This window comes from Equus przewalskii, chromosome 9 (genome assembly GCF_037783145.1).
Source record: "Equus przewalskii isolate Varuska chromosome 9, EquPr2, whole genome shotgun sequence".
In the NCBI taxonomy this organism is placed as follows: Eukaryota; Metazoa; Chordata; class Mammalia; order Perissodactyla; family Equidae; genus Equus; species Equus przewalskii.
The window spans coordinates 58,721,406-58,748,115 of record NC_091839.1 but is presented as its reverse complement, the minus strand read 5'-3'; the positions used below and the strand labels follow the sequence as shown (position 1 = coordinate 58,748,115).

The following is a 26,710-nucleotide window of genomic DNA, read 5'->3' as shown; positions in this document are numbered from 1 at the left end:
ATTTTTTAAGAAGCTTGCCATCTATAAAAAAACACAGAAACCATCTAGGCCATTATAATGTTTTGTCTTTCCATCCATCCATCCTTCTATCTTCAGCCTCAGGGATATTATCAATTCTTAATTACTATGAATAATACTATAGCTTAATAATGTATATATCTTTAGACGCAGAAGTGAGGCAAAGTTATTTAAGTAATTGTCCATGAACATTGTGAAGAGACAGATAAAAACTATGCAAGTTACAAGTAATTTTTTTTTTTTACTGAACAATTTAAAATATGGAAATATCTCAGGTAATTATTATTAGCATGTGGGCCTAAAATGGATGATGAATATACTTTTCACCACTCCAGTGTTTCATATCTCTACTTAATTACTGAAGTGAATATAAGTTGAAGCTTACTTTGTCTCCTCTGAAATGATGTAAAGTGTTAGAACTTCTCTGCATAAGTATTAGAATATTCCAGCTACTCCATAGGGATAATTATTGACTCTTCATCCCATGAAGAAATTTCATGCCAGTGTTAATTTTAACCATAATTATTCCTTCAGTGTAATGCAGGTGATATTTCCAGGTTGAAAAAACAGAAATTATATGTTCATCCGAAGGATATTTCTTTAAAGAGATGATTTTGTGTTAATAGATGCATAATCTAAAATAATGTGTTATCTCCCATTTTCCCTGGTCCTAATAAGCTGTATTCTGATTTTGAAAATGCCTTCTTCAATTATTTTTAAATCCAAATAACCCTCACAGTTTCCTTTCTATCTTTCCAAAAGGTCCCTTTTGCAAACACAGACATGACGACTTTAACACATTTAATGCCTCCTTCACCACCTCCACCCAGATGCAGAGCCTGAAGTCAGAATGGCATTCCAGGTCCTTCACTGTCTGGCCCATCTTTTTTCAGCCTTCACTTCTGCTAGCCTCTTAACTCATTCATTCAACCTGCATTTTATTAGGCACCTACTATATGCCAGTCATGGTGCTCAGTCCTGGGAAGAGTGATGAGGCACAATTCCTGCCCTTTAGGGAGCATATAGTGATTAGAAAACCAACAACTGTAAGACAGTGAGACGTGGGCTATGCAAGTTCTGTGAAGAGTGTGTTGGGAATAGAGAGAGGGGAGGACAACACCCTCCACCTCCTTCAGTAACAGTGAACGCAGATCCTTACACTGCGGTGGTGGAGGGAGGAGCACTTGGTCCCCTTTTGAGGACTGCTATTTTCCATGTGATTCACCTTCCTCCAGGGGACTCTCTCACCATTTTGTTGTCACCACCACACTGGCCTTAGGGAGGCGCTGCACCTCTTACTGTTCCAGCCCAAGTATGATCTCAATTTCTCTCTTAAATCTCCAAATCACAGCTGAGTCTGGGCTGAAATATTGAAACAAGACCTTACAGAACACTAGGGGAGAGGCAGAAAGGTAATACCATAATAGGTAACTAGATCATCTGACCAAATGTAAACTAACTCCTCCAGGGACGCCTTCCTTCCCGGCTGTAGGGCTGCCTCTAGTGGAAGATGCTTTCTCTTCCCTCTCATCTCAGAGCATCTCCAGGTTTATCTGAGCTTCTGAAAGCCCAAACATGGTTAGCAGGGTCTAGAGAGATACAAAAATTTCCTCTCATCTGAGACAGACCCTCCTTCCCAGCTCTAGTTTCCGATCTATGAACTTGCCCCTTTTTCAGATGGATGACATGGGAATGCCCTTCAGGGGAGACTGCATCGACCCACAGTCTTGTTGATGGCCTTGCTCAGTGGTTTCATAGGGAAAGAACATCAAAATATAAGCCATACAATCTCCATTCATATATACATAGGCACAAGGGGTATATGTTGGGGATAGTGGTGGAGGAAATTAATTTCATTATAAGGGACCCCTAAAGAGGTGAGGGGTCTTGGAAAACTTCATGAAAAGGTGAGATGAAAGTCAAGTAGAAGTTAGCAGGCTAGAGAAGGCTGGAAATGAAAATGAGTAAAGTAAATTTTAGGAAGAGTGAAGAGCCTTTGCAGAGAGGCCCTAAAGAGTAAGAAGAGTGGGGCGGGCCCCGTGGCCGAGTCGGTAAGTTCGCAGGCTCTGCTTTGGCGGTCCAGGGATTCGCCAGTTCGGATCCTGGGTGCAGACCTAGCACCACTCATCAAGCCATGCTGAGCTGGCATCCCACATAGCAGAACTAAAAGGACCTACAGCTAGAATATACAGCTATGTACCCCGGGGGCTTTGGGGAGAAGAAGGAGAAAAAAAGACTAAGAAGAGCATCTTATCTGTAAGTCATTTGGTCTGGCTAGAGCTTAGTGCCCAGGGAAGAATGGAGAGAATGAGGCTGGAGAAGAAGAGCTGGCCAGGGCTCAGGGCCCAAAGGGCTGTGGGTGCCATGCTGCTGAGCGTGGACCCCCAACCCAAAGGGAATGGGAAGCCATGGAAGAACTTTAAATTGGGAGCAACATGACTAGGTTCTCACTCTGAAAAAATCTCTTTTTAGCAGAAGCTAGGACTGAATTGACAAAGGATGAAAATGAAGGTGGAAAGGCCAGTTAACAAGTGATGGTAATAGTAGGCTATAAATGAAGTCCTGGTCTAAGGCACTAGCAGTACAGATGAGCAGGGGCTAAAGGGACAAATTCAAGAGATATTTGGAAGTTAGATTCAACAGGATTTTATAACTATTTAGATGCTGGTGGTGAGGTCATGGGAAGAGTCGAGAGCAGTGGCATCTAATAGAACTTTCCACAGTTATGGAAATATAATCTGTGCTACCCACGGTGATAGCCACTAGCCACATGTGGCCATTGAGCACTTGAAATGTGGCTAGTGCAACTGAGGAACTGAATTTTATTTAATTTTAATTAAATTTAAATAGCCATATGTGACTAGTGACTACTACCTTGGGCAGTGAAAGTCTAAAGAAGCTCCTAGATTTTGCAACTGGTTGGATGGTTGATGCTATTCACCAAGACAGAGAATACAAAAAGGAGGATATAGGAGACCTTATGAGTTCATGATGGGCAAGTTATATTTCATATTAAGATTAATGTGTTCAGTGGGTATGTCCCAGGCATCGTGCTAGGCACTGAGCACTGAGCACAAGCATGACCCCTGCCCTCATGGGAGAATCCAAAATCAATCAAAGCAGCATACAAATAAAAGTCAAATTTAACCCTAACTCCAATAAAGGAGAGGGGGAACCTGACATAAGCAGTGGGGTCTGTGAAACTTCCCTGAGGAAGTGATGACTGAGCTAAGATCTGAAGGAAGTCCAGGAGGCTCCCAGGCCAAGGGGTAGTGGCCGGCAAGAGCAAAGGAGACAGAGACAGCTGTGGCAGGCAGGGCATATGGGGCCTCTGAGGTACTGAAAGCCAGGCTGGCTGGAGCAGAGCAAGCAAGGGGAGCATGCTGCAGGACAGCCCTGGAGGGGAGTGGGGAAGCCCGCCGTGATAGGTCATTAGAGATTTTTGGTCTTTATCATAAGGATAATAGGGAAATTATTGAAGTGTTTAAGCAGGGAAGTGACATCAGATTTGCATTTTTAAAAGATCTCTCTGCTATCAGGATAACAGATTGGAAGGGTCCCAGGGCAGACGTGGGGGAAGCATGACAAAGGACACCGCTAGATATTTAAGATATTTATGACTGATGTTAATTTAATTTGTAGGAAATAGCCTCAGCTAAGCTAGGTAGGAATCAATTTAGAAATGTAAGCTAGATGTGAACATTTATGACTCTCTAAATTTTCCATTTTTTCTCCTATATAGGCAATTGATTGAAGGAACAGAAGTTCTTCAACAACTGGAATTGGTTCCAACAGAGAATGAAAGACCAACACAACAATGTATAATTATTGACAGTGGAGATCTGTATACCTGATTTTCACATGAATATTTTCTGACAATTTATTATTACGTGTCTGATCAGCTGTTTCTAGATTTAATTAAACAACGCTTGATAAAAATTAGTTTGAAAACTGTGGCAGATGCTGTAGGTTGGCTCACGCAACACCCAATCCCTCCCCGTTTTCCTTTCTTGCCTCTGCTATAGAGACTATAAAAGCAAAATACTCAATTTCCCAGCCTCTTTTGCAGCCAGGAATGACCAGAGGATACCCCTCTGGCCAGTGAGACAGGAGAAGAATGCCAGTGGTCCTGTCCCTTCCCCTTCGTGCAATCTTGAATGCAGAGGCTACAGCCATGAAGGAAAGGCCAAGATAACTGCAGGCATGTCAGCACCAACCTGAGCTGCAGAACCAATACCAGCACCCACCGTCTGTCTCCGGCCTTCTTACTGTATGAGACAAACAGACCCCTGTTTATGTTACTGTTGGTTGAGTATTTTGTTACCTGTAGCCAAAACCATTCTTAATTTAGCTGCAGTACCTAATGGCCTTTGAATCTTAAAACGTTTGTAATAGAATTTATGTTGTTGTTTGTAATTACATTTCTGCCATGAGAAACGTGGTAAATAACCAAATAGGAGAGAAGCAACAGAAGAAAATTCATTGTAAGATTTCATTGTTTATATGTAGCATTCAAAAAAGGGTATATAGTCAAGTGCTTAAGGATGGGGCTATGTTCTGAGAAATGCATGATTAGGTGATTTTGTCACTGTGTGAACACCATAGCGTGCACTTACACAAACCTAGATGGTATAGTCTGCTACAGACCTAGGCTGTGGTACTGATCTTACGGGACCACCATCGCATATGGGGTCTGTCGTTGACTGAAACATCGTTATGGGTGCATGACTGTACACTTTGGATGTTTTTCTGTGACAGGAATAGAATGCTTGTCTCTGATTCATACCAACCATATGAAAACCAATGGCTTGGGTTTCAGTCCCCATGGTGGCTGACTCCTGAGAGGTTATTGGGATCCAGCTTTATCAGCTGCTCCTTAATCTGAGCTTCTCAAACCCATGTCACCTGGGGAACTTTTAAAACAGACTGCTGGATCCCGTCTTTGACCCACTCAGAGTCTCTGGACAGGGATTCTGTGCATCCCTTTAGCTCTCTACCCAGAGGTTCTTCTAGCTTGTAATTAGCCAGCTGGGCACTAGTCACTTGGGAATCATGCGAGACATAAGTGAGTGGTTTCAGCCCCCTTTGTGTAGTCAGTGAAGTGCTTGACTCTGTTAGTGGTGACCTTGCTCAGCTGCTGCTGCCACCACAGCCACGGCGCAGCTCCTGCTCTGCCCAGAGCCACTGAGCCACTACAGTTTTCTTGCCCTCAGTGGAAGATTTGTCTTCCAAGAAGGATCTCTCCTTGAGCCAGTCTCAAAGAGACAGGCCTCTAGTTGACTTGGGGCTTGCCAAAGGTAGGCATATGCTTATTTCACTTTTTATTTTGAAATGATTATAGATTCACAGGAAGTTGTAAAAACAGTAGCGTGATTCTGTATACCAATCACCCAGATTGCCCAAAGGGCACAACTTACACAACTACAGTACATTATCAAAACCAGGCAGTTGACATCAGTACAATGTGTGTGTTGCCCTTTTATATGTAGATTCACGCGACTGACACCGCAATCAACACAGAACATTTTCAGGGCCACAGAGACCTCCCGCACGCTATCGTTTATAGTCACACCTACTCCTCTGCTCCCCACCATCCCTAACTCCTGAAAACCAGGATATAGTGTTTTGTGTTTTTGTTTTTTTTGAATAACAGCTTCATTGCTATATGGCATATGGTTTTATCCTCAGATCTGAGGTGGCTGGGGAGAAAGCATACTTCCTGTGTCACATTCTCAACTGACCCAGAGGCAGCAGAGGGTTAAGAACCTGCATTCTTGAGCCAGACAGCCTGGCTTTGAATCCTGGCTCTGCCATTCCCTAGCTGCCAGACTCACGCAAGAACTTCAGTCAACTCAAAACAGCAGTACCTGCCACACGGAGCTGTTATGAGGGTTCAAGGACTCAAGAATTTGTATACAGGACGTAGAATAGGACCTGTTGTGCTCTAAGTGCTCGTAAATGTGTGCTCAATAAACTACTAGTGTATAACCTTCAGAGTGTTGCCTAGGAACTTGTATTTTTTTTTAAAGATTTTATTTTTCCTTCTTCTCTCCAAAGCTCCCCAGTACATAGCTGTATATATTCTAGTTGTGAGTCCTTCTAGTTGTGGTACATGGGACGCTGCCTCAGCATGGCCTGATGAGCGGTGCTAGGTCTGCTTTGAACCGCTGAAACCCTGGGCTGCCGAAGCAGAGCACATGAGCTTAACCACTCGGCCATGGGGCCGGCCCCCTTGGAACTTGTATTTTTTAAAAGCTCCTCAATGACTGATTAACAGGCAGATCTGGGAAACACTGGAAGCAGTCTCTCTCCTTCCTCTAAAGAGTTTCAGCCAAGCTGAGAACTCAGCTGTTTGCATGACACCTCCAGATCCTCCATGTGGGCCTTTGGATGGGTTCCTCTGGTCACAGTGGTGACATCAGCAAACGGGAGCTGGGCTTGCCACGGGGACTCTCACCAACCAGTGAAGCATGCGATGAATGAAACATACTTTGCAGAGATCCCAGTTAAAACTAATTACAAGCATGAGTCATGTAATAACCACAGCGATTCTTACTGCCAATGAACCTGTGCGTTAAGGCATTAAGCATTTTATCTGATATTGGGAAAGAACTGGGATATTTTAATGAGTGTAAGAAACTGATTCCAGCTCCCTTTGTTTTTCACTTTACCTGCAACGTAAAGATTGAACTCTGCCAACCTTCTAAAGGATGGCAAGGTCACGGTCCTTTTGTTTGCTCTCTTTCCACTTTCAGGCTGTGTAGAAACTTTAACCCCAGATCTGTATATGCGCTGGTTCCTATCACCATTTACAGGGACACAGTGATACTTCTGTATGAGAATGTCCTCTGTATTAGAATCATTTGTGTATTTAACTATGTCGCTTGGAGAAACTGATTGTTACAAAGGACCTAAAAGCTTATCCCAATTAACTCCAAATATAAGACTTCCATTTAACCAAATTGAAAGACTTTGACTTGATTAAACAGAAGGAATTCTAGATTTTTCCAAGTCCACAGATATGAGTAAAGGATTCTGATGATTTCTACAAAATGTTATGTGACCTTGCCCTAATTGCTGTGGCAAAGTCAGGTACATATGCCTTATCTTACACTAAGCCGTGTTAATAAGGGGAGTGTGGTATCTGGACATTTTTCTTATTTTGGGCAAATTGAGATAAACATTTCAAATTATCTAAAGAATTTGCCCCAAATGCAAACAGTGCTGGTCATTTGTTAATGAATGAGTAGTCCAGCAACCTCAGGATTCCATTCTCTGAGTTTCTTTTTTTTCCTTTTTCTCCCCAAAGCCCCCTGGTACATAGTTGTATATTCTTCGTTGTGGGTCCTTCTAGTTGTGGCATGTGAGACGCTGCCTCAGCGTGGTTTGATGAGCAGTGCCATGTCCGCGCCCAGGATTCGAACCAACGAAACACTGGGCCGCCTGCAGTGGAGCATGAGAACTTAACCAGTTGGCCACGGGGCCAGCCCCCTTTTTTTTTTTTCCTTTTTCTTATTCTCTGAGTTTTTACACTCTATACATATTTTAAACTCGCGTGATTGTTTTGGTCCCAGCTCTCAGCAAAGTGGTACTTGAATCACTTAACCCCTCACTTTCCTCATTTGTAACAGAACAGATAGAAGTAAAGTATTTAGATCCCTTCTGGCTCGAAAACTTGGGTGATTCTCTGAGTAAATTTGTAAAATCAGTAACAATACTATTATTTACTTTTGGACTTTAATTTCATTGGTAAACTGAGGTAAACCTATCTCATAGTGATCTGAGAATTAATTGAGATAATAGGTGAAGACACTTCTAATGATGCTTGACGCATAGCAGATAGTCAATAAAAATTAGTTTCCCTTCTGGAATGTCAACCCACCAAAACCAGTCAAGCTGCCACGGACAGAATATCATCATCATCATTTCAAGAAACATCAAGTCCCTGTTATGCTCAGTATTAGCTATTCTCACTAACATCATATTAATTTGCAATCCACTGAGTTAATTCAAAGGTATATCCTCAAAATTACAATTGATCTCTGTCACACCTAGTGATACTCTCTCCCTTATAGAAACTCATTTTTTTAACTACTATATTGATTATACTATTCACTGCTCTTCCCAAAATGGAACCACAGCTTAAACTGGCAACTCTAGTCAGTCTAGATCTCAAATTTTATAAATCTTATAAATCATAAAAAATATTTCTAACAAACTCAATAGTAACATATATGACATAAATTACAAAATTTGATATTTGATAGGGACTGTAAAAATGTGAGACCTCATAGGTTCTTTTACTTCAGCTCGAGCCTATCAAAACACAGATTCCTAGGCCTCACCCCAGTTTCTGATTCAGTAGGTCTCCAGTGGGCTGGAGAATTTGCATTTTTAACACGTTCCGGGTGATGCTGATGTTGCTGGTCTGGAGACCACATGATAATAGCCACAGGGATGTATTAAAAACACAGACATCTGAGAGACTTGTGGCATGCAGGTAGGTGAAAGAGAAAAGTTATAAAACACAAGTGTGGGGCCAGCCTGGTGGCATAGTGGTTAAGCTCATTGCTCTACTTTGGTGGCCTGGGGTTCGTGGGTTCCGATCCTGGGTGTGGAGCTACACACTGCTCATCAAGCCATGCTGTGGTGGTATCCCACATAAAAAAAAATAGAAGAAGACTGGCACAGAGGTTAGCTCAGGGCCAATCTTCCTCACCAAAAATAAAATAAAATAAAAAGCCTAAAAAAAAAAAACACTAAAATGTGACAACAGAAAAGAAAGAACAAGGAAAAATGATACGACCAGAAACTTTGATTTCATCAAGGCAGCAGGAAGTATGCAAACATTGGCCAATCAGAAGGGACAGCCACTGGAGACCTGGTGCAGGTCCTGGAGCTCCTGGCTGGGCTGCAGGTGAGCCCTCCAGCTGCTGGAGAGGCAGCATGGCAGTCCGAGGTCTGGGGGGAGGGACTGGGACACTTGGGCTGCTCAGAGCAGCGCCCTTTACCAGTCAGTAGAGAATCACCTGAATACTTTAATAACCAGAATGTCCATCTGGGGGCGTACCGGTGGAAAATCAGCTCTCCAAGACAGGATTGGGAGGAGCCCAACAGGTGCCTGGGCACAGGGGAAAGTAACAGCGAATGTGGGATATCCAGAAGCTGCCTAGGGGGGAGTTTAGCTTGAACTTGGGAGTTGTTCCTAAGGAATAAGTTAGAAAAAGGCTTACTTCTGTTTCCTGAAGGTCTGAGAGAGAACGGAAAAAGCTCTAGCTGACCCAGGGTTTGAAGGAGAAGAGAAATAAAAATAAATGTGTGTCAGGTGGTAGCCTAAAGAGAACCTAGACTGGGCTCCACGACTCCCGCACATCCCGGAGTTTGGTGGTGTTTCTACCCTGATCTTACATATATTTGTAAAACAAACAAAGAAACCAAACAAACAAAAGCTTTACAACATGTCTTGCTCGATGCAATTTCGTAGATGGTTCACTATAAAGAAGAGCAGCCATTTAGGAGGGTGGGATAGTTCTCCACAGGGTACGGTGTAAAGCAGTCTTCCCAAACTTCAACAGGTGTACACGTGTACGTATGGATCTCCTTAAAATGCACATTTTTGACTCAGGACGTCTAAGATTTTGCATTTCTAACACATTTTCAGATGGTATGGATGATATTGGTTCGGAACCACACTTTGAGAAGCTAGAGTAAAGCAGTGGTTTTCAACCTAAGGTGCAGATTAGAAACAACTGGGAAGCTTTTAAAAATCCTGATGCCCAGGCATTATTCCAGACTAATTAAATCAGGACCCAGGCATCAGTATATTTCAAAACTTCCCAGTGGTTCCCATGTTCAGCCAAGGTTGAGAACAACTGCTCTAAAGTGTACTGCTCTCCTTTGAAACCCTGGAACAGTTATCAAAGAAATATCCACAATGTGGAGAGCCTCCTAATGCGAGGATCTCTAGTACTTTACCATCAATCCTCATCATGTGTTAATACTAAGAATCTGAATATACAGTTTTAGCTATTAAGCTTTATGTATTACAATCCTTCTCTAACTTTGCTGAAATTCATTTAAATATGACACGATGTTTAATACATGTTAAAATTGTATTATAGATGCCTGTCCTTGCTCTGGAATGGTGAAAATGACTTTGGAAATCTTCCTTGATCTAGCTCAACAGAGCCACATAAAATAATGCAAAATAAGCTGGTGTTTTGCTAGTCCTAAAACAAGAGAGTGACATGCCCCCTTAGAAGGACTAACAAAAATCTGAGGATTAGAGTTGAACACCCAGATGACAAATTGTAAAACAATGGCCTCCACAATGAGGTGCGTTCATCCTATGGTGTAAACAAGATAACCAATTGGGGTATGGGAAGAAACAGAACTTCTATTATATTTTCAACCTTAAAAAAACAAAAGTTGCCTAGCGTCTTCATTTGGTCTGGGTGTCAGATGGTCATGTGCTAAATAAATACCGCGTGTGAGGTTTCCTGAGAGAGGAGCAGACGTTTCACTGTTGGAAGGCTGATGACGAGACCTCACTTACTTGGCTGCAGTCGCCTGCTGCTGGCCATAGATTGGATCATTCAAAAATCGTCAGTTTCTTGTTCACATCCGAACAAATCTCCAACTAGTGTAGTCAATAGAACAAATGTCCATAGTCATGAGGGTACAGAAGGACCCCACTGATTAGATTCTAGAGCGTTATAAAAGCTTTCAAGTTTAGGCGAAGAAAGGTAAAGCGCTTATGCAGTCATCTTTTCTGGTTTTTCAGAGCAAAGCAAATCTCGCAAAAAGTAATTAACGTTTGTGTTACTTTATTAGGATAAATTCGCCTAATTAAAATTACACGATGAATACAAATAGCTGAAGACAGACGGCATTAAGTACAGCTTTCATAACCTAATTTTTACCATTTGATATAAGCACAGGCGCACTTGTGAATATTTTTGTGAGACTGGGCATCAGATGGCGCTCACCCTTAACAAAACCCTGAGCAGTGACAGAGCATTTACAGGCATTTCGAAATCCAGCCCTGATGCCAAGCAATCGGACGTTTCGGTCAAATCACTTTACTGAGTGTCGGTTTCCTCACCTGTAAAGTGGGAGTGGGAATGGACCAGATGGATTTCCAACTCAATTCGCCTTAGATTCTCTGACTAGAGTGGTGGCGTTGACTGGCTGCTGCTACCGACGGCTGAAATGGCAAGAAATTCGGAAGTCAGGTTGGGAAAGTGCGGCAGACATAGGAAAGCGTGCGGCTCTGGCTGGAAGGCAGGAGACCGCTTTCGGCGTTTCAGCCACTCACACTACGTGGGCGGCGGAGCCCAAAGTCCTTAACCACGTGGCGTCTCCATTTCCCTAGGGAGTCCCAACACGGGGTTACGTCCAGCAAAATCGATTTCCACAAAAAAAGCCCTGGTCCTACTAAACATGGATGCAAACACCTTGGAAACGCAGGACCACAGCACAAACTTAATTCTCGCCCAGGTTCCAAGCGCACGCACGGGAACAACTTCCGCCCAGCTGGACTCAGGTCCCTGAAGCGCGTCCCCGGAGGTCACGTGGGGCCGCGGAATTTCAGCCTCGCTGGTCTCCCCTGGGGACGCCAAGCGCCACGTCATGTAGGTTGTTCCATCCAAGCCAGGGTGGGAGCCTTCACTATCGCAAGAACGAGAAAAGCCAAACTGCATCCTGTGTGGTAATCTGAGGGAAATGAATATCGTTTCCTGAGTTTTGTCCTTTCTTCGCTGTGGTACAGTCGCTTTGAGGGACAGCCTCCCTAGGTTCCCTCTCGATACCCCTGCTCACCCCACCGCGGGATTCCAGTTGGTATCGCCCGAGCCCCGCCCCCGCCCCGCCGCGACCCAGCACGCAGCGGCCGGTCCCTCACGTGACCCAGCGCGCCCCCGCAGGAGGAGCGGAGTCTCGGAAGCCGCGCCGCGGCGGCCAGAGAGACGGCCGAAGCGTCGTGAGCCGCAGCTTCACTCGAATCTCCGCGCCGAGGACGCGATGTCGAGGTACCCCTGCCCGCTTCTCCGGGCCGCCGCCTGCCTGGCCGCGCTGTGTGTGCTGACCGCCGCTCAGAACCCCACCACGACCCCGAACGTGACTGGGCCCTCGACTTTATTGCCCACCGTCCCGACAAGCCCGACGCCAGCCACGACCCACCCGCCGACCACCGCTCCAGTACCAGGTGGGCGCCGGCCCAGCAGGCTTCCTGCGCCCGCCCGCCCCGCCGAGCCGTCCCCCTTGCCCGCGGGGCGCGCCGCCGGGGCCGGGGCCGGGGCCGGGGTGGGCCGCGCTCGGGCAACATGGCGGCCCGTCCGAGTCCCGCCGGGGCCGGGCGCGGGGTGGCCGGTCTGGGAACGCCCTGGTGGGAAGGGGCGGCCGAGCCCTGGTGGCCCCTGGGCTGTTCCCGGTCCCACAGTGTCTCCCGCCGAGGTGCTTTTTCAAAGTGCCTCGTAATCCCCGGCGTGGCCGTGGGCTCGGCGGAGGGGACGTGGCTTCCTCCCGCGGTGGCGCTTGGGGGGGTTGATGATGGGGCGAGGCGACGCGCCGCCGAAGTTGGCGATGGACCGAACTCCCTCCGGATCCCTGGGCTCCGTCGTTGGTCCACCTGGGGCCCCTCCCCAGGGAGGCTTCTTCAGAAGTTGGGGGAAAGAGAAACTTAAAGACGTTAATGCTCAGACTTGAGTCTGAGAAAATAAGTCGCCTGATAGTTAATTACAAAGATTTTGCGCATGGGTATGGGATATACCTGAGGCTTGAGCATTTAATTAATGAAAAGTTTGCACTCTGTGCTGTGTGCAAAGAAAAGTACCCATTTGTTTACGCGGTGCTTCGCATATACCTCTTTTAGGATTTTAGGCTAAACTGGAAGAAAGGTGCTGGAACCTAGGAGGTAGACGGAGATAAAGTAACTGTGCTGGACCATATGTTTCATAGACTGGGAAGCTGGGATTGGAACCTCGGTCTGTCGATTTTCCAAAATCCGGTCAGAAACACACCTTTTGTTAAGCTGTGCACACGATTTGGAAACTGGTTGAGCCATACACGGAATCTTAGAGCAGAAATTGGCAATGCCATGACAATGCAAAAGAGGGGGAGATAAATTTGAGGTTGGAAGATGCAGAAATCCTGCATGGTTAAAATCTGCAGTCCAGTGTGATTGATTTTTCTAGTTAATGTTGGGTAAGGGATATCTGGCATCCTGACCGAGGAATTGCCCAAATCTAAGTGTTTTTACCTTGGCATCTTTTTCGGGCTGGTCATATTGTTTTACAGTGTCTTCCCTGGTTTTTGTGTTTTATAAGAGTTTAATAAAATATATAATAGGTGTAATGTTATTTGTTAGATTCAGAAAGATGTAATGGTAAAATTCAAAAATTTTTAAATCGGGAAAATAAATTGTAGTACAATAGGAAATTCTAACCACACTATTTTTAAGATGATAGAGCAGAATATGTTTTATCTCCTGCTTGTTTGGCAGTTTCCTCCCAGAATTGTAGTTGTGGATTTTTTCTTTAAAGAGAAGCTTGGAAATACCACGTTAATTGCCTTTGTGTAATTGAAATGAATGCAAAGGTGATGATTTGTGTTTTCTGTGATTAGTAGTTGGATCCGCTGCAGTCTGAAAGATAGCAACTTTGGTTCATGGTAAATAACATTCACCAGGCTACCCATTCATCTTCAAGCACAAAAGATTGTAAACTAGTATTTTCCATGTGTATACGAACCTCTGAAGAACTTCTACTTTGTGATCCCCTCCCTCACATATGTCCCTGTCTCTGATAAATACTAAAGTATTGAAATACAGTGCCTCTATGCAGAACCATTTTTTAGGCACAGAGGAAGTAAATGAGAATGTTTTTTGGAGGCATCCAGCTTCTGAGAAAACAGCGCAATTTTATAGTCTATTTGTTTTTCTAGGCATTGAATTGTAATTAGCTTTCCTTGAGGTCGTGTTTCTGGGCCATTTGCCTTAGAATTATTGACAAAGACCTTCCTAACTTGTTAAATTATATATACATGAATGCAGCCCCCTCCAGATGAGTTGTCTCTTACCTTCCAGTCGTGGAGGACCCTGGAAAAAGTGGGTGATTTATGAATTACGAATCTCTGGTATTTCAGAATGGGCATCATCGGAGCTTGAGTTCAACCTGTAATAAATCTTTATTACTATTAAAAATTCCAGTGTCTCATCTGACATTTTGGGGCAGCTATTTCCCAATATGTCCTGTTGGCCTTACAGTGTTGTTTCCACTATTTTTATTTTTTTAAGGATGCTTTAAAATGCCTCAAGAAACCCTGAGTGTCCGTGAAATAGTTGCTGTAAGAAAAAGAATTGTTTAGGTACCATGAAGTACTGAATGTTCCCACGAGCTTGTCGTCTCCCCCCCTTCTCTTGAGTTGACTTCTGGCTTCATAACTCATTTATAATAATGGAGATTTCTTAGTAAGCCAGTTTATAAAGTATTTTTGTGTGTGTGGTTAAAAAGAAACCCCACATAACATGAGATCTACCCTCTTGACAACTTTTCAAGTGTATGGTACAGTATTAACTATAAGCACAATGTTGTATAGAAGATCTCTAGAACTGTTCCTCTTATGTTAAACTTCATACCCATTGAACAGGAAATCTCCATTTTCCCTCCCCCCATCCCCTGGCAACCGGTTCTATTTTCTGCTGCGGAGTTTGACTATTTTAGATACTTTGTATGGGAGAATCATGCAGTATTTGTGGTTCTGCGACTTGCTAATTTCACGTAGCATAGTGTCCTAAAGGTTCATCCATATTGTAGCATATGGCAAGATTTCCTTTTTTCATGTCTGAACGATATTCCATTATATGTGTATAACACATTTTCTTTACCCATTCATCTGTCGATGGGCTATAAAGTTTTAGCATTTCTCTGAATTATTAATTCTGGTGCTGTATGTAGTGCTTACTATTGTTTAAAAAAGATATGTAGTGTGAACTCAAAATGAAATACCAATTAATTAATTGATTTCATACACCCTCCCCACAGAAACCTGTGAAAACCGAAACAGCTGTGTTTCCTGTTTTGATACTAGCATTAGTAATGCGACCTGCTTTTGGATAGAATGTAAAGAAGGTAAGAAACTTTGGAATTGCTTTAATTTTGAGAATGCAGAACTGTTCTAACATTTTAAAATATACTACAGAATATTCTTGAACATTTGAAAATTATGTGAAACAGGATATTGTGCACTATTTTGCAGATCAAATACTTTTTCTTTCAAGTGCCAGTTCCTTAACACTCCTCCTAAAATCCCTTGTCTCCCGTTCTCCCCTTTAATTAATTCCTTAGACTTGATAATTAAGGCTCAATAGCTTTTAAAGGAAGAGAGATTTTAGACCTTTGTAGGAATAAGAGAGCACTACTACACTGAAATTAGCTGTGAAAGAAAGTTGTGCAATTTTCCCCTGAAAACTCTTCGCGGAAAAATGTTTGAGGCATTTATCATCTGTAGATATCCTGCTAGGTGAGCTACAAGGAGACCTTCTGACACTTTGTTGGATGCTTAGATATGGGGGAAGAATAAGGTGGGAAGAGCATTTTCCTGTGCTTTTGTTAAATTCTAAAGTTACGTTTAATTTGATTGAGGGATAAAGAGCTAGATGGAGATGCTTTGAAATGCCATCAGGTTCTTGGTAGAACCATGGGATTGCCACATAAATTAGTCCATTTTCTTCATGTAAGATAGTTGCATTTTTTTCTTAGCAGTAAAAACAGTCTGTCAGGTTTTTTTAATATGTATGAAGAAGAAGCCAAAGCTACGTGTTAATTTCTTTATTCTTAATTGAAAAATTTAAGAGTTCTGAAAATTTTATCACTACATAATAAAATTTAAAAACCTCTTTTAAAGTTAAGACATTAGCTTAATTTGGGGTTAACTTTTCCGTTGTGTAAGTCACATTTTTTAGGTCATTAAATGGAACTTGAGTGCACCCCTCTCCCCACGTCTGGCAGTATATGGGAGTTGGGCAGGTTTGGGAGATTGAATGCTGGACTGTGGGATGTGTTGGGTAAGGCTCTCCCTTACTCATCCTACCAGTCTGCCCATCCAGGAAGCTGTTTTAGAAAGGGTAGAAGACTCCAGCAGAGATCTGGAACAGAGGTCCTGCTGCTGCTGACAGGGCACCTCCCCTGTTTACTAAGCTTTTATTGCATCCTGACTACTACTCCCTCCTGACTCAGCCCTCTTTTGTGTATTCTAGCAGCCTTCCTTGTACAGTAGCCATACCACAATTCTGAGATCTAGGCGTTTCAGATTTATCTGTTTGATATAGTCACGTGGATTTTAAAAGGAAAACGTTTGGAGCGATCCTGTGTAATATTTCTAAAACAATGGGGTAAAGAGAATAACAGTGTTTTGTTGGTCTGTGGACTTCTAAAGTGTTTGTGCCTGAGTTTGATTTTTGGAAGCAATGTGGAGCTTAGTAACAAAGTTGAAGATAATACGAGAGAGTGATTGGTGTTGTCCTTTTCTCACCCCCCCATAGCAAACAAAAGCTACTGTTCAAATTTGACAGTTAGTGAATGCGAGGTGGTGAACCGCACAGAATTCTGTTCCGGTGAGTATTCACATGGGCTGCTGGCACAAGTGGCCACAGAGAGGTGAGGACAGTCATTGCCTGAGGAAGCATTTGGTTTGAGGCACTTTCATAATTCTAATCTTGTTAGAAATTTGGATATGAATAGCATATTCATATTGATTGCTAAAAGGATAGTGTTTTGAATCTTGGTTTAAAGAATTGGCTATATTGTGGAATTCTGTAAGTGCAGACACCTGCTCTACTTTTTTTTTTTTTTTTTTTTGACTTTTCCAGAAATTCACTGCACTTTAGACCCTTTGTTTATTTGCATTTTACAGACCTGGACAACCTTGTCCTGGCACTTTCTTGGTTATGGTACTGGTTATTTTCAGAGTCTCCAGCATAGTTTGCACTATGGTCAAATGAATGTTCTCTGTATTTATCCATTTTCTGTACTTTAATTTGAGGAACTTAACTACTCTTTAACCTTTACTCTTTGCCCAGGAAGTAGTTAAAATTCCTAGATTAAACAGCTAATTTTTCTAACAAGATTATAAATTAATGGGAAAGTCAAACTCCTAATTTGTCACATAGATAATAATTAAATAGAGCAAAAGATTTTTCTGGAGTGTGTCACTAACCTGGAAAGACTGCCTGTAATTATTTAATTTTGGCAGGGGTTTCCCCGTCTCCCCATCCTGACATGAATTTTGTAACTGAGAATTTTATTAGTCTGAGATCAGCTACGCCCTGTGTAGACTGCATAATATGATTTAGGCAGTAAATGAACATTTTTAATATTTATTTTAATGTGTTAGAAAACACTAATAACTATAACAGACTTGTGATTTTGTGATATTATTGCTTAGAAATAAGATTATGTAAAACATTTTTAAAGACATAAAAGAAAAATTGAGTAATTTTACTTACTTCATGATGTATGACTTAGAATTCATTTCAACTATGAAGGACATAAAATCCTAAATTACAATGGTTTAAGGAGTAGATTTACCTTGCTCTCGTGGAAAGGAAGCCTGGGCTAGAGGAGCAGCTATGCACCCGTCAGGGACCAGGCTCCTTCTAGGTGTCCACACTGTCATTCCTCAAAAATGGCTGTGATTTTCCTCTCCAAGGTGAGTGCTCATGTTCCAGCCATCACTTTGGTTCCCTGCCAGCAGGAAGAGGAAGGGAAAGAGAAAGGCCCAATCTAATCTCTATCTTACAGATGCTTCCTAGAAGTTACACATGGCCACCTAGCTGCAAGGGAGGCCCCCACATGTTTTTCCTCCGGGGGGGGGGGAAGTGTCACTAAAAATTGGTGCTTCTATTTCTAAACAAGGGGAGAATGATACTGGGTTGAGAGTAGCTGTCAGTCTCTTCCACAGGTGGTACTTAACTGTAAAAATTGTAAAAGTGGTACTCTAATGACTGCAGGTTGGGAAACAGTATTGTAGACTGTGACATTTTAGCTTGACTTAAATGTTTTGTTTTTTTTAAAACAGCTCCCACTCCTACTCCATTGCCAACCAATTCTACAGGTAATACAAGATAATTGACTCCTTTCTTCTCCTTTAAGCTCTTTTGATGAATAACTTTTTAGGAGTTAAATACTTAGAAGTTGTTGGCATAATTTAAAAATTACAGACATATTTAGTCTTGGACCACAATAATTATGTTAATATGTACTGTGTGACATTGACACATAACTCCAGTGTTTCACATTCATTGACTCTGAGCAAATTTCCCATAGCTTTGCACAGAGTCCGCAAACTGCTTTCTGGGGATTTTGTGGGAATCTTGGGCAATATGGAAGCCAAAAGGACATTAAAATTCCCTGTAATTCCCATCATCCGGAGGGTACACCAAGATGTTTTCAGTGATGAAGTTCTCGTCTTTTCTGTTTGTATATCCAAATGTATTTATGAAGTTGGATAATAATGTCTGTACATTTTTGAATCATTTTCCTCTACTGTAAGCATTGTTGTGCACAACTTGACCCGTCCTGCTCTTGATTGGATGGTTGGGTCATCTTTCATTCTCCATGCAATGAACATCTTATAGGAAAATATTTGCTGTCATCTCTTGATAGGATTGATTCAAACACCACTCCTAGGTCAGAGGATATGAGTATTTTAAGACTTTCAATAGTGATTGCTTTCCAGAAAGATATGCTTTTCATTCCCAACCACAACTAGAAAGTTTTTCACCATACTTTAAACAGCGCTAGATAATATTTCCTTTTTAAAATCTTTACCAATTTGATAGGAATAGTAAATAATTAAAAAACATCTACTTCAAGACAAGTACAAGGCTAGATGATAGGGATATGGTGACAGAAGTGAGACAGCATTTTGTCTGTTGTAGAAACTATGAAAGAGGTAAGTAGGCACAGTGTGTTGGGGGATTTGTAGGAAGGTGTGGGTGTTGAGTAGCATGGCATACGTGGTGGCAGCTTCCTGGAGATGTTGACTGAATCTTGAAATTACTGTGGTAAAATATGAGGAGAGCCTCCTGGGTGCAGCAGGGCGGTCCCCTGAAGGAGATGTGTGTGTACAATGAAGTTAGAGAGTTGCATTTGGAGTGTCCACTACAAGGTGAGAAAGAGTGAAGCTGGACAGTCAGCAGGTCAAGAGCCATATTGGAAAGTGCCTTTGTATGTCTTGCTGCTGATGGATTTGAAGTGTGTTGTAGGTCATGATGAGACTTGCATTTTAGTAAAATGACTTACTCTGACAGTGTGGAGAGGAGATTGGAAGGACACGAGTGAACACCGGGAGGTTAGATATCCTGTTGCAGTAACTCTAGAGAATTAATAGGGGAAGAGTCGCAGATATATGCACATAGGCTTAGGAAGTAGAAGGATAGGACTTGATGATTGAGGTGACAGGAGAGCTCTTGGCTAGAAATACAGATAAGTTAATCAGCATATGCAGTAGTAGAGTCCACTGGCGCAGCTTTTAGAGAGGAGAATAGGGCTTGAGGACCAAACTCTTGGGAACAATAAGTCTGAGGGATGGGTACAGGACTGGAGACGAAACTGAGTAGGGATGGGCAGAGAAGTGTGTCCAAGAACCGTGTGTGTGTGTGTGTGTGTGTTTTAGGTGTAGTTTTTCAGAGGAAAAAGTGGTCAAGTGCTATAACAAGGACAAGAACTCATTTTGAAAGACTTGGGCATTATGAGCTAGCTTGTACCACTTTTGTAGCCAGTGTGCACAGCTCTTCCCAACTGCACCTTCAGTGATGCCATGGCGTAGGTTGAATTACGGCTGCAGTGGAAGTAGTCTGTAGAGATCTGCGGGTGCTGCAGAGTGGATTCTGCAGAGCACACCGTGGTCTGAGTGGTAAAGTCCTGAACCTTTAGCGCTCATTAGAAGTCATTGGCTAGGAGATTGTTAAAGATTGGTGAAAGCCGAGATGTTCAGAGAAAACTAATTTACAGAAGGTGGAATGTGAACATAAGGGGAGAGAGGGAGAAACAGGTTCCCCACAATTCTTGTGGGTCCGCTTTTAATTTGTTCCCTGTGAGTCTTGATGTAGTTCTGCTTGCTCCATGCTGGGTTCTCCTGTGAACTACCATGAGTTTCTCTTTTAGTTTTCTCTCTCTCTGGGTCTGTAAAGTAGAAGGAAGCCAGGGCTTGCTCCCCATCAATGAGTGGCAATTAGTGGTTGAAGAACAAAGCTTTATATGGTCTCTTTCCCTGGCTCTGCTGAAGAGAGCAAGTGAAAAAAGAAGGGACTGTTAAAGAAACAACGAGAGTCTGACTTAGGTAGAAAGGTGTTCAGTGACGTTAATTATAATATTCTTCCACCAGTAAGAATAGTACACATATAAACATAAATACAAATATTTATAAATATATCTTAAAATAGAATGACTAAATTATGTCAGAAATATCGTGGGAAATGTTTGTAATATAGTAAGTGGAAGACAAACTGTACACGTAGTTCTAGTACGGTTTCCTTTTTTTGATAGATCCATGCCTAGAAAAATGGCCAGCAAGAGTAACGTGGTACTCTGAGTGATGGGATTACTTAAATGTCTTTACTGTATTTTCTAAATTTATCACCAATAACCATGTTTATAACCTAAGAATTATCTTTTTAAATGAAAGGAACATACAGTAGGTCAGTGGAGGTATATTCCCTAAGTAATGCCTAATTTTGAAAGTTTTGTCAATGTAATACTTTGGTCAAAACTAAAAGTGTGTAGGGGCCGGCCCCATGGCCGAATGGTTAAGTCTGTGGGCTCCGCTTCCATGGCCCAGGGTTTCGCTGGTTTGGATCCTGGGCGCAGATGTGGCACTGCTCATCAGGTCATGCTGAGGCGGCGTCCCACATAGATAGCACAGCCAGAAGGACCTACAACTAGAATACACAGCTGTGTACTGGGGGGCTTTGGGAGAAGAAGAAGGAAAAAAAGATTGGCAACAGATGTTAGCTCAGGTGTCAATCTTTAAAAAAAAAAAAAGTGTAAATATTCTGCCTGTTCACAAAAAAAGAATTGGTTTTTACCATGTTCAGAGGGTAGAAAGTGAGCACCAGATAGCAAGTTTGTGAATTTTTTTCCATAACGTCATCAGACAAAATTAATAGTAGTGTTTTGAGATTGAAAAGAATTTGCTGTATGTTTAATTTGTAAAGTGTATTTTTTGCAGTTACACAGAATGTATAAGCAACCAAAACTTTGAAGGGATTATGAGTCTTAAAATAATCGTATCCTCTATACTAGGAATTCTGTATTAGAATCAGTCCTATCAGAGATGAGATCAGATATTTCTCTGTAAGGTGTTCATAGCATGGAGAAATGGGAGATGACCTCACTCTGCATCGAAGAGCAGGATGGGTAAAGTGTGTGTAGCAGCGCTCACAGTGAGAGAGAAAAGGATACAAATCTGTGTGGATGTACCTATCAGTATTAGTCATGTGTTATTTCTTAGTATCTGTTAGTAGTATCAATATTAACAGAAGTCTCAATATAATGCTTTACTTCCTAAAGTGTTGTCGCATTCAAACTAATTCTTCCCATGAGTGCGTTTCTTTTGAGGCATCATCAGATCGTTATTTGAAGTCACATAGTATGGGAGACGAGAGCTTACACTTGGGCTCTTGTAATCTGTGTTGGAGGAACTATGGCCCCAGGACATCTGTTCTTATAAATAGAGTTTGGTTGGAAGACAACCTGGCCCATTCATTTGCATGTCGTCCTTGGCTACTTTTTCATTACACAGTGCACAAAGCGAAAATATGTACTGTGTTCCCCTTTAAGAAAAGTTTGCCAGCCCCCTGAAATGAAGAAGATAAGTGAATCTGGATACCTACGTAAGAAATACTGAGTTGTACTTGTTTTGCACCATGACTTTAACAGTTTTGGTCTTAGAAGCAAGATTATTTATAAAGAAGCCTATAGTTCCCTCACCTACACACTAATTCTTGCCCTTCTGTGTCTTTTTGTAAACTTTATCCAGATGTATACATAGATTTTATAGTTAGATATATACATAGAGTTAACATAGATAAAATCTTATGATTGCTTAGTGTTTTTCTGGATATGTAGATATGTTAGTTAACCATTAACTGAAATTTAGCTTTTATTCTCTAAAAAAATTGAAAGTGTGTTGAAGTTGGTAGCATTATTTTAAAAAGACAGTTGCTAGATAACTGCAAAGTTTAGAAATTTAAGTTTTAATACATTTTGTTTACATTCCAGCTAAAACCACAACCCCGCCTTCCTCTTCTACAGCTTCCACCACAGCTACTACATCAGGTAATTGAGCTTTTAACTCACAGGGAGGGAGGATGTGTGTGCGGCGTTGCCTTTTACTCTTTCTACCGTTCTCTGGTTTTGTTCACGCATAGTTACGAACTGAAACTCGTCTCTTATATTTGAAGGGCTGAGATAGTAGGCTGTTAAAGAAATAAGTATAGGTTTACTGAGAGTCCTCTTCTAGTTTTTTAATGTGTGATCACATTTGGCATGACACATTAGAATTAAGTGATGTTTTCCAAAACTTTTTCAGTATAACTTGTAGGTGAAATCTAATTTCTTACAACTTAAAAATTAAATACTGATTACTGATTGGTTGGTGATTTGAGTAAAGACAATATAGCCATCCTTTACTGAGAAAGGTCTAAAAAGCCATAATCACTACCAAAGTGCCCCTTGCCCGTATTTCTTACCCATTTCTTATATTCCTTTATAACTCTTGAAAGTGCACGTGAAAATTAATTTTTTACTGATTAATGATTTGATGTTATAACCTCAGTCGTAGTTAGGCTGTGCCACAGGAGACTGAAGGCACACAGGTTAGGAACCCCTCCCTCTGTCCATCATATTTAACATGCTGCTATTTGGATTCGTTTTTTTTTTTTAAAGATTGTCACCTGAGCTAACAACTGTTGCCAATCTTTTTTTTTCTGCTTTATCTCCCCAAATCCCCCCTGTACATAGTTGCATATTTTTAGTTGTGGTGTGTGGGACACCACCTCACCGTGGCCTGATGAGCGGTGCCATGTCCTCGCCCAGGATCCGAGCTGGCGAAACCCTGGGCCGCCGAAGCGGAGCATGCGAACATAACCACTCGACTACAGGGCTGGCCCCTGTTGTTTTGATTCTGATGAATCTTTTGTGTTTTGTAGATTCTTCTGGTTTTATTCTTGTGCTCCCTTTGTCTCAGTTTCAGTGAAGCCATTCTTTCTTCACAAAAAGAAATATACAACAGTTGTAATTAATTTTGAAGCTGGGCCACTTAATATATAGCCATGTTTTACTCCTGAAAGGAATTCAAATTTTTGTGCTTTTTTTCTTATCACTAGCTAGTACTTTCTCATAATATAAAATTTGCAGAGTAAGATTTAAGATACCTTTAATAACAAGTTCTTTTGCTTGTTGGAATTATAAATTGCAGATACTTAACATTGTTTTTGTAATTTGAAAAATTGCAACTGAATTTTTATTTACCTTAAATATTTACTAAAATTCAAAAGTATGAAGTTTCAACATAAATATTAATATTTACTGTAGCAGTTAACTAAAAATATATAGTCATGTGCTGCACAGCGACATTTTGGTCAACGACAGACTGCATGTCTGACACTGGTGCCTTAAGATTAGTACTGTTCAGCCTAGATGTGTAGCAGGCTGTACCATCTAGGTTGCTGTAAGTGCACTCTGTGATATTTGCACAATGACAAATTGCCTAACGATGCATTTCTGAGAATATATCCCCATCGTTAAGCAATCCTTGACTGTAGTCTGAAGAAATTGCAGATTTTAAAAGAGCTTGACATGTTCCTGGGACGTACTTTATATACCAAGAGGATCATTCTGTCATTTTCCTATTTGAAGTTAGATAGCAGCATTGACCACTTGATAATCATTGGCTGGAATGAAGAATGGGGTTGCTAAATGCTTGTCTTCCTCAATTAAGGATAAATTCTAGCTGTAAAAACTTGAGGAAATACTTGATAGAATTTAGCACATGGCAAAAATAGAATCTCAGGTGGGTCTTGAAATTATGATAGAGAATCATGAGACTTAATAAGTATTGTTATTTTTTCTATCTCACTGAACAGGTACAACTAATACCACTTTAACTCCAACTCCGCAGCCTGCGCGGAAATCCACCTTTGATGCAGCCAGTTTCATTGGAGGAATCGTCCTTGTCTTGGGTGTGCAGGCTGTTATTTTCTTTCTCTATAAATTCTGCAAATCTAAAGAACGAAACTACCACACTCTGTAAACAGACCCATTAAATTAACGACTGGCATATAACTCACTGAAACCAAAATGCTATCTTTCAAGATGTCCCACATGGAAGACACTATTCCAAGAGCTTTAAATTTGCAAAGGATGCATATAGGATATTTTGGAGCATCGTCCTTGAAGAAAATTAGCTAAATCATTTTGCTCAACAGGAATATTTAAAATATTCTGCATGAATCCTTGTGGCTGTCTTTTCCTTTAAATGGCTGCTGCTGTGGGATTGTGTTCTCTGTTCTTGACATGCCAAATGTAACTCTGTAAGGGATGGGAAACATTGTCCTGCGCAGACAACCTCATGACTCTTTGGCAGTTTAAATTTAGTCGTTTTAAAGCCTGAAAGTTGCATTATTTTCATCCTAACTCAGGATGTAGTTTAGTCCCCAGAATTGAATAGAATGTGCCAAAGGAGAATCAGGCAGATTTTTGGCTGTCATTTCAAAATGGAATAAATTTATAAATTTAGTATCTTTAGAGTACACTGTATCCTTAGAGTAAAATTTTGTGCTTGAAAGCAGTTATTTTTTCTACATTAGAAATAAGATGCCACACAAGGAATGACATTCCCGATTGAAGAGAAATGAATAGAAAGGATACAAACCATGAAAGTGTAGCGGCTTATTGTTCATACTTGTGAAGCACCTTATGTCATTGACAAAATAAAGAACAGTGCCTTAAAAGACCGACGGGAAGGTAGGCTGTAACTTAAATGCCTGCGGTCTGTTCCTGCCCGCTAAGGTGTAGGTTGGTCTGAGGATGCAGCTTGGTGTGAGCAGAAGTGAGCCTGCTTTTAGATGCCACTCTGTTAGTATTTCATTAAAAACTTACCTACTTTACTTCAGACCTGAGTAACTTAAGCTAGAGGATGTTACGAAGATGAAAGCCTTCATATATTGAACCTCCCAGTATTTTTCTTAGGGCTGTTGAAAAGTGTAGAGATAAAATTGATTCAATTCTGTTTTCCTTTGTACTTCAAGAAAGTATTCTAACACTGTCGTAGCTTGAAAGGATTTCCACCAAGCTTTCTTGAAAAGTAACTGCTTTCATGAAGCAAGAAGCAAATAAGTTGTTTGAGAATCATTTACTGTTTAAATGAGACAATCATTTTAAGTTTTGAGACAGCAAATGTGAGCACTGTAATTTCAGAAAGTCCAAGGATTTTGGTTGATCGGATTACTGTAGAGTTTTAATGACGATCGCCCTGGACAAACAGACTGTGCTTTCTCTTCCTCCTCCTCTCTCCCGTCCTCTCTGTTTCTCGATTTCAGTTCCCATAATGTAATAAGCGTGCGTGTTTTTATGTCTTTAGCTTTCTTATGAAGCACTAGTTTTGGGGTTTAGAGGATACTTCTCCCCTGCCTGTAACACATTGGATTAGTTCAAAGGTTTAAATTAGTTTAAAATGAGCTTTTGCTTTTCTAAGTCATTAAAGTTTTTTTTTGTTTTAGTTTCTTTAGCCTATAGTGGCTGAGTTTAGCACTTGGTTTTTCAATATTTTATAGTAGGAAATGACATGTTGCTTTGGTCCATTTCATGAGCCAAAATTCCTTGCATTTAGATAATTATATTAAAGGTTCTTAAAGTGAAGATTTACTGTTTCTTTGTTACTTGCTGGTACAGCTAAACTTTGTTTTACTTGCACATTTGTATATACACCTAATGTTTTCAAGTGCCTTAATTGTTTAAAGTCTCTGGCTTCAAAGGTTTTTGGGAAAAGGTAGGTTTACCTCACGTTTTTGTGTTTTCATTAGTAGTAATATTCTAGGTACCTCACAAAAAATTTATTATGGTGCCATGGCTGGTAGCTTTTAGTGAGTGCTGCAAGATACAAGATTCATTTGAAAATATACAAAATTTCCATTCCTCCCAAAGTGGCAAAAATTAGCTACAAAAATTAGCTATAATTGTCTTTACCTAGATATGAATATCTTGGCACACTTTAATGTCAACACATGGAACAGTTTTTTTTGAAAATGTAGCTAATGAAGCTTCTCATCTTCTATAATTTTGAATACTACTCTAACAAAATCATAATACGGAATTAGATTTTGCAAGAAGAGCTCTTAAAACAGAACTCACAGCCTTTCTCCCTGTGTCTTTGGCAATGTAGTATCTTGAGCCATTGATAATTTTTGGGTTTTTTAATCCAGAAGGTATATAGAAACCTTTTCAGATTTTTCATCTGATTTGTTCACGCAAATGTAGTTCTTATCAAAATACCTTATTTTACCTTACAGATATTTGTTGCACAGGCAGACACTGCTGTATTTAGAAAGTTCTATTTCAGTTCGTTAAAAACTGCAAAACCAATCTGTATTATGTACCAAACTGATTTAAAATAAATCTACATGTTTATTGAA

At 41.2% G+C, this 26,710-nt stretch overlaps 2 protein-coding genes and 1 long non-coding RNA gene across 18 annotated transcripts in view; 2 read left to right on the top strand and 1 right to left on the bottom strand.

Moving 5' to 3' along the window:
* Positions 1-6,012, top strand: part of PPIL6 (peptidylprolyl isomerase like 6) — a 32,487-nt gene extending 26,475 nt beyond the window's left edge. For 12 of the 16 annotated variants that reach the window (XR_011522602.1, XR_011522599.1, XR_011522597.1 and 9 more), the window contains one exon: positions 3,761-6,012. Coding sequence is in view for 4 of the 16 variants with exons in the window: in XM_070559230.1 (XP_070415331.1) it covers positions 3,761-3,872 (112 nt within the window). In the remaining 12 variants the exon portion in view is untranslated. Of the gene's footprint in view, positions 1-780; positions 881-3,760 lie in introns of all 16 variants that reach the window. The other 4 variants (XR_011522601.1, XR_011522592.1, XR_011522598.1 and 1 more) reach the window with 2 other exon arrangements.
* The window catches only part of LOC139073639 (uncharacterized), a 17,325-nt gene extending 5,861 nt beyond the window's left edge, over positions 1-11,464 (bottom strand). The window contains exons 1-2 of the long non-coding RNA XR_011522622.1: positions 11,336-11,464; positions 11,123-11,224 (exon numbers count right to left, since the gene is read on the bottom strand). This is a non-coding gene — a long non-coding RNA (uncharacterized lncRNA). The remainder of the gene's footprint in view (positions 1-11,122; positions 11,225-11,335) is intronic.
* Positions 11,041-26,710, top strand: CD164 (CD164 molecule). Its single transcript, XM_070559277.1, has 6 exons — positions 11,041-12,223; positions 15,060-15,146; positions 16,559-16,630; positions 18,094-18,129; positions 22,299-22,355; positions 24,164-26,710. The coding sequence occupies exons 1-6, from the start codon at positions 12,040-12,042 to the stop codon at positions 24,328-24,330; spliced, it is 603 nt and encodes a 200-aa protein (XP_070415378.1). The 5' UTR covers positions 11,041-12,039; the 3' UTR covers positions 24,331-26,710.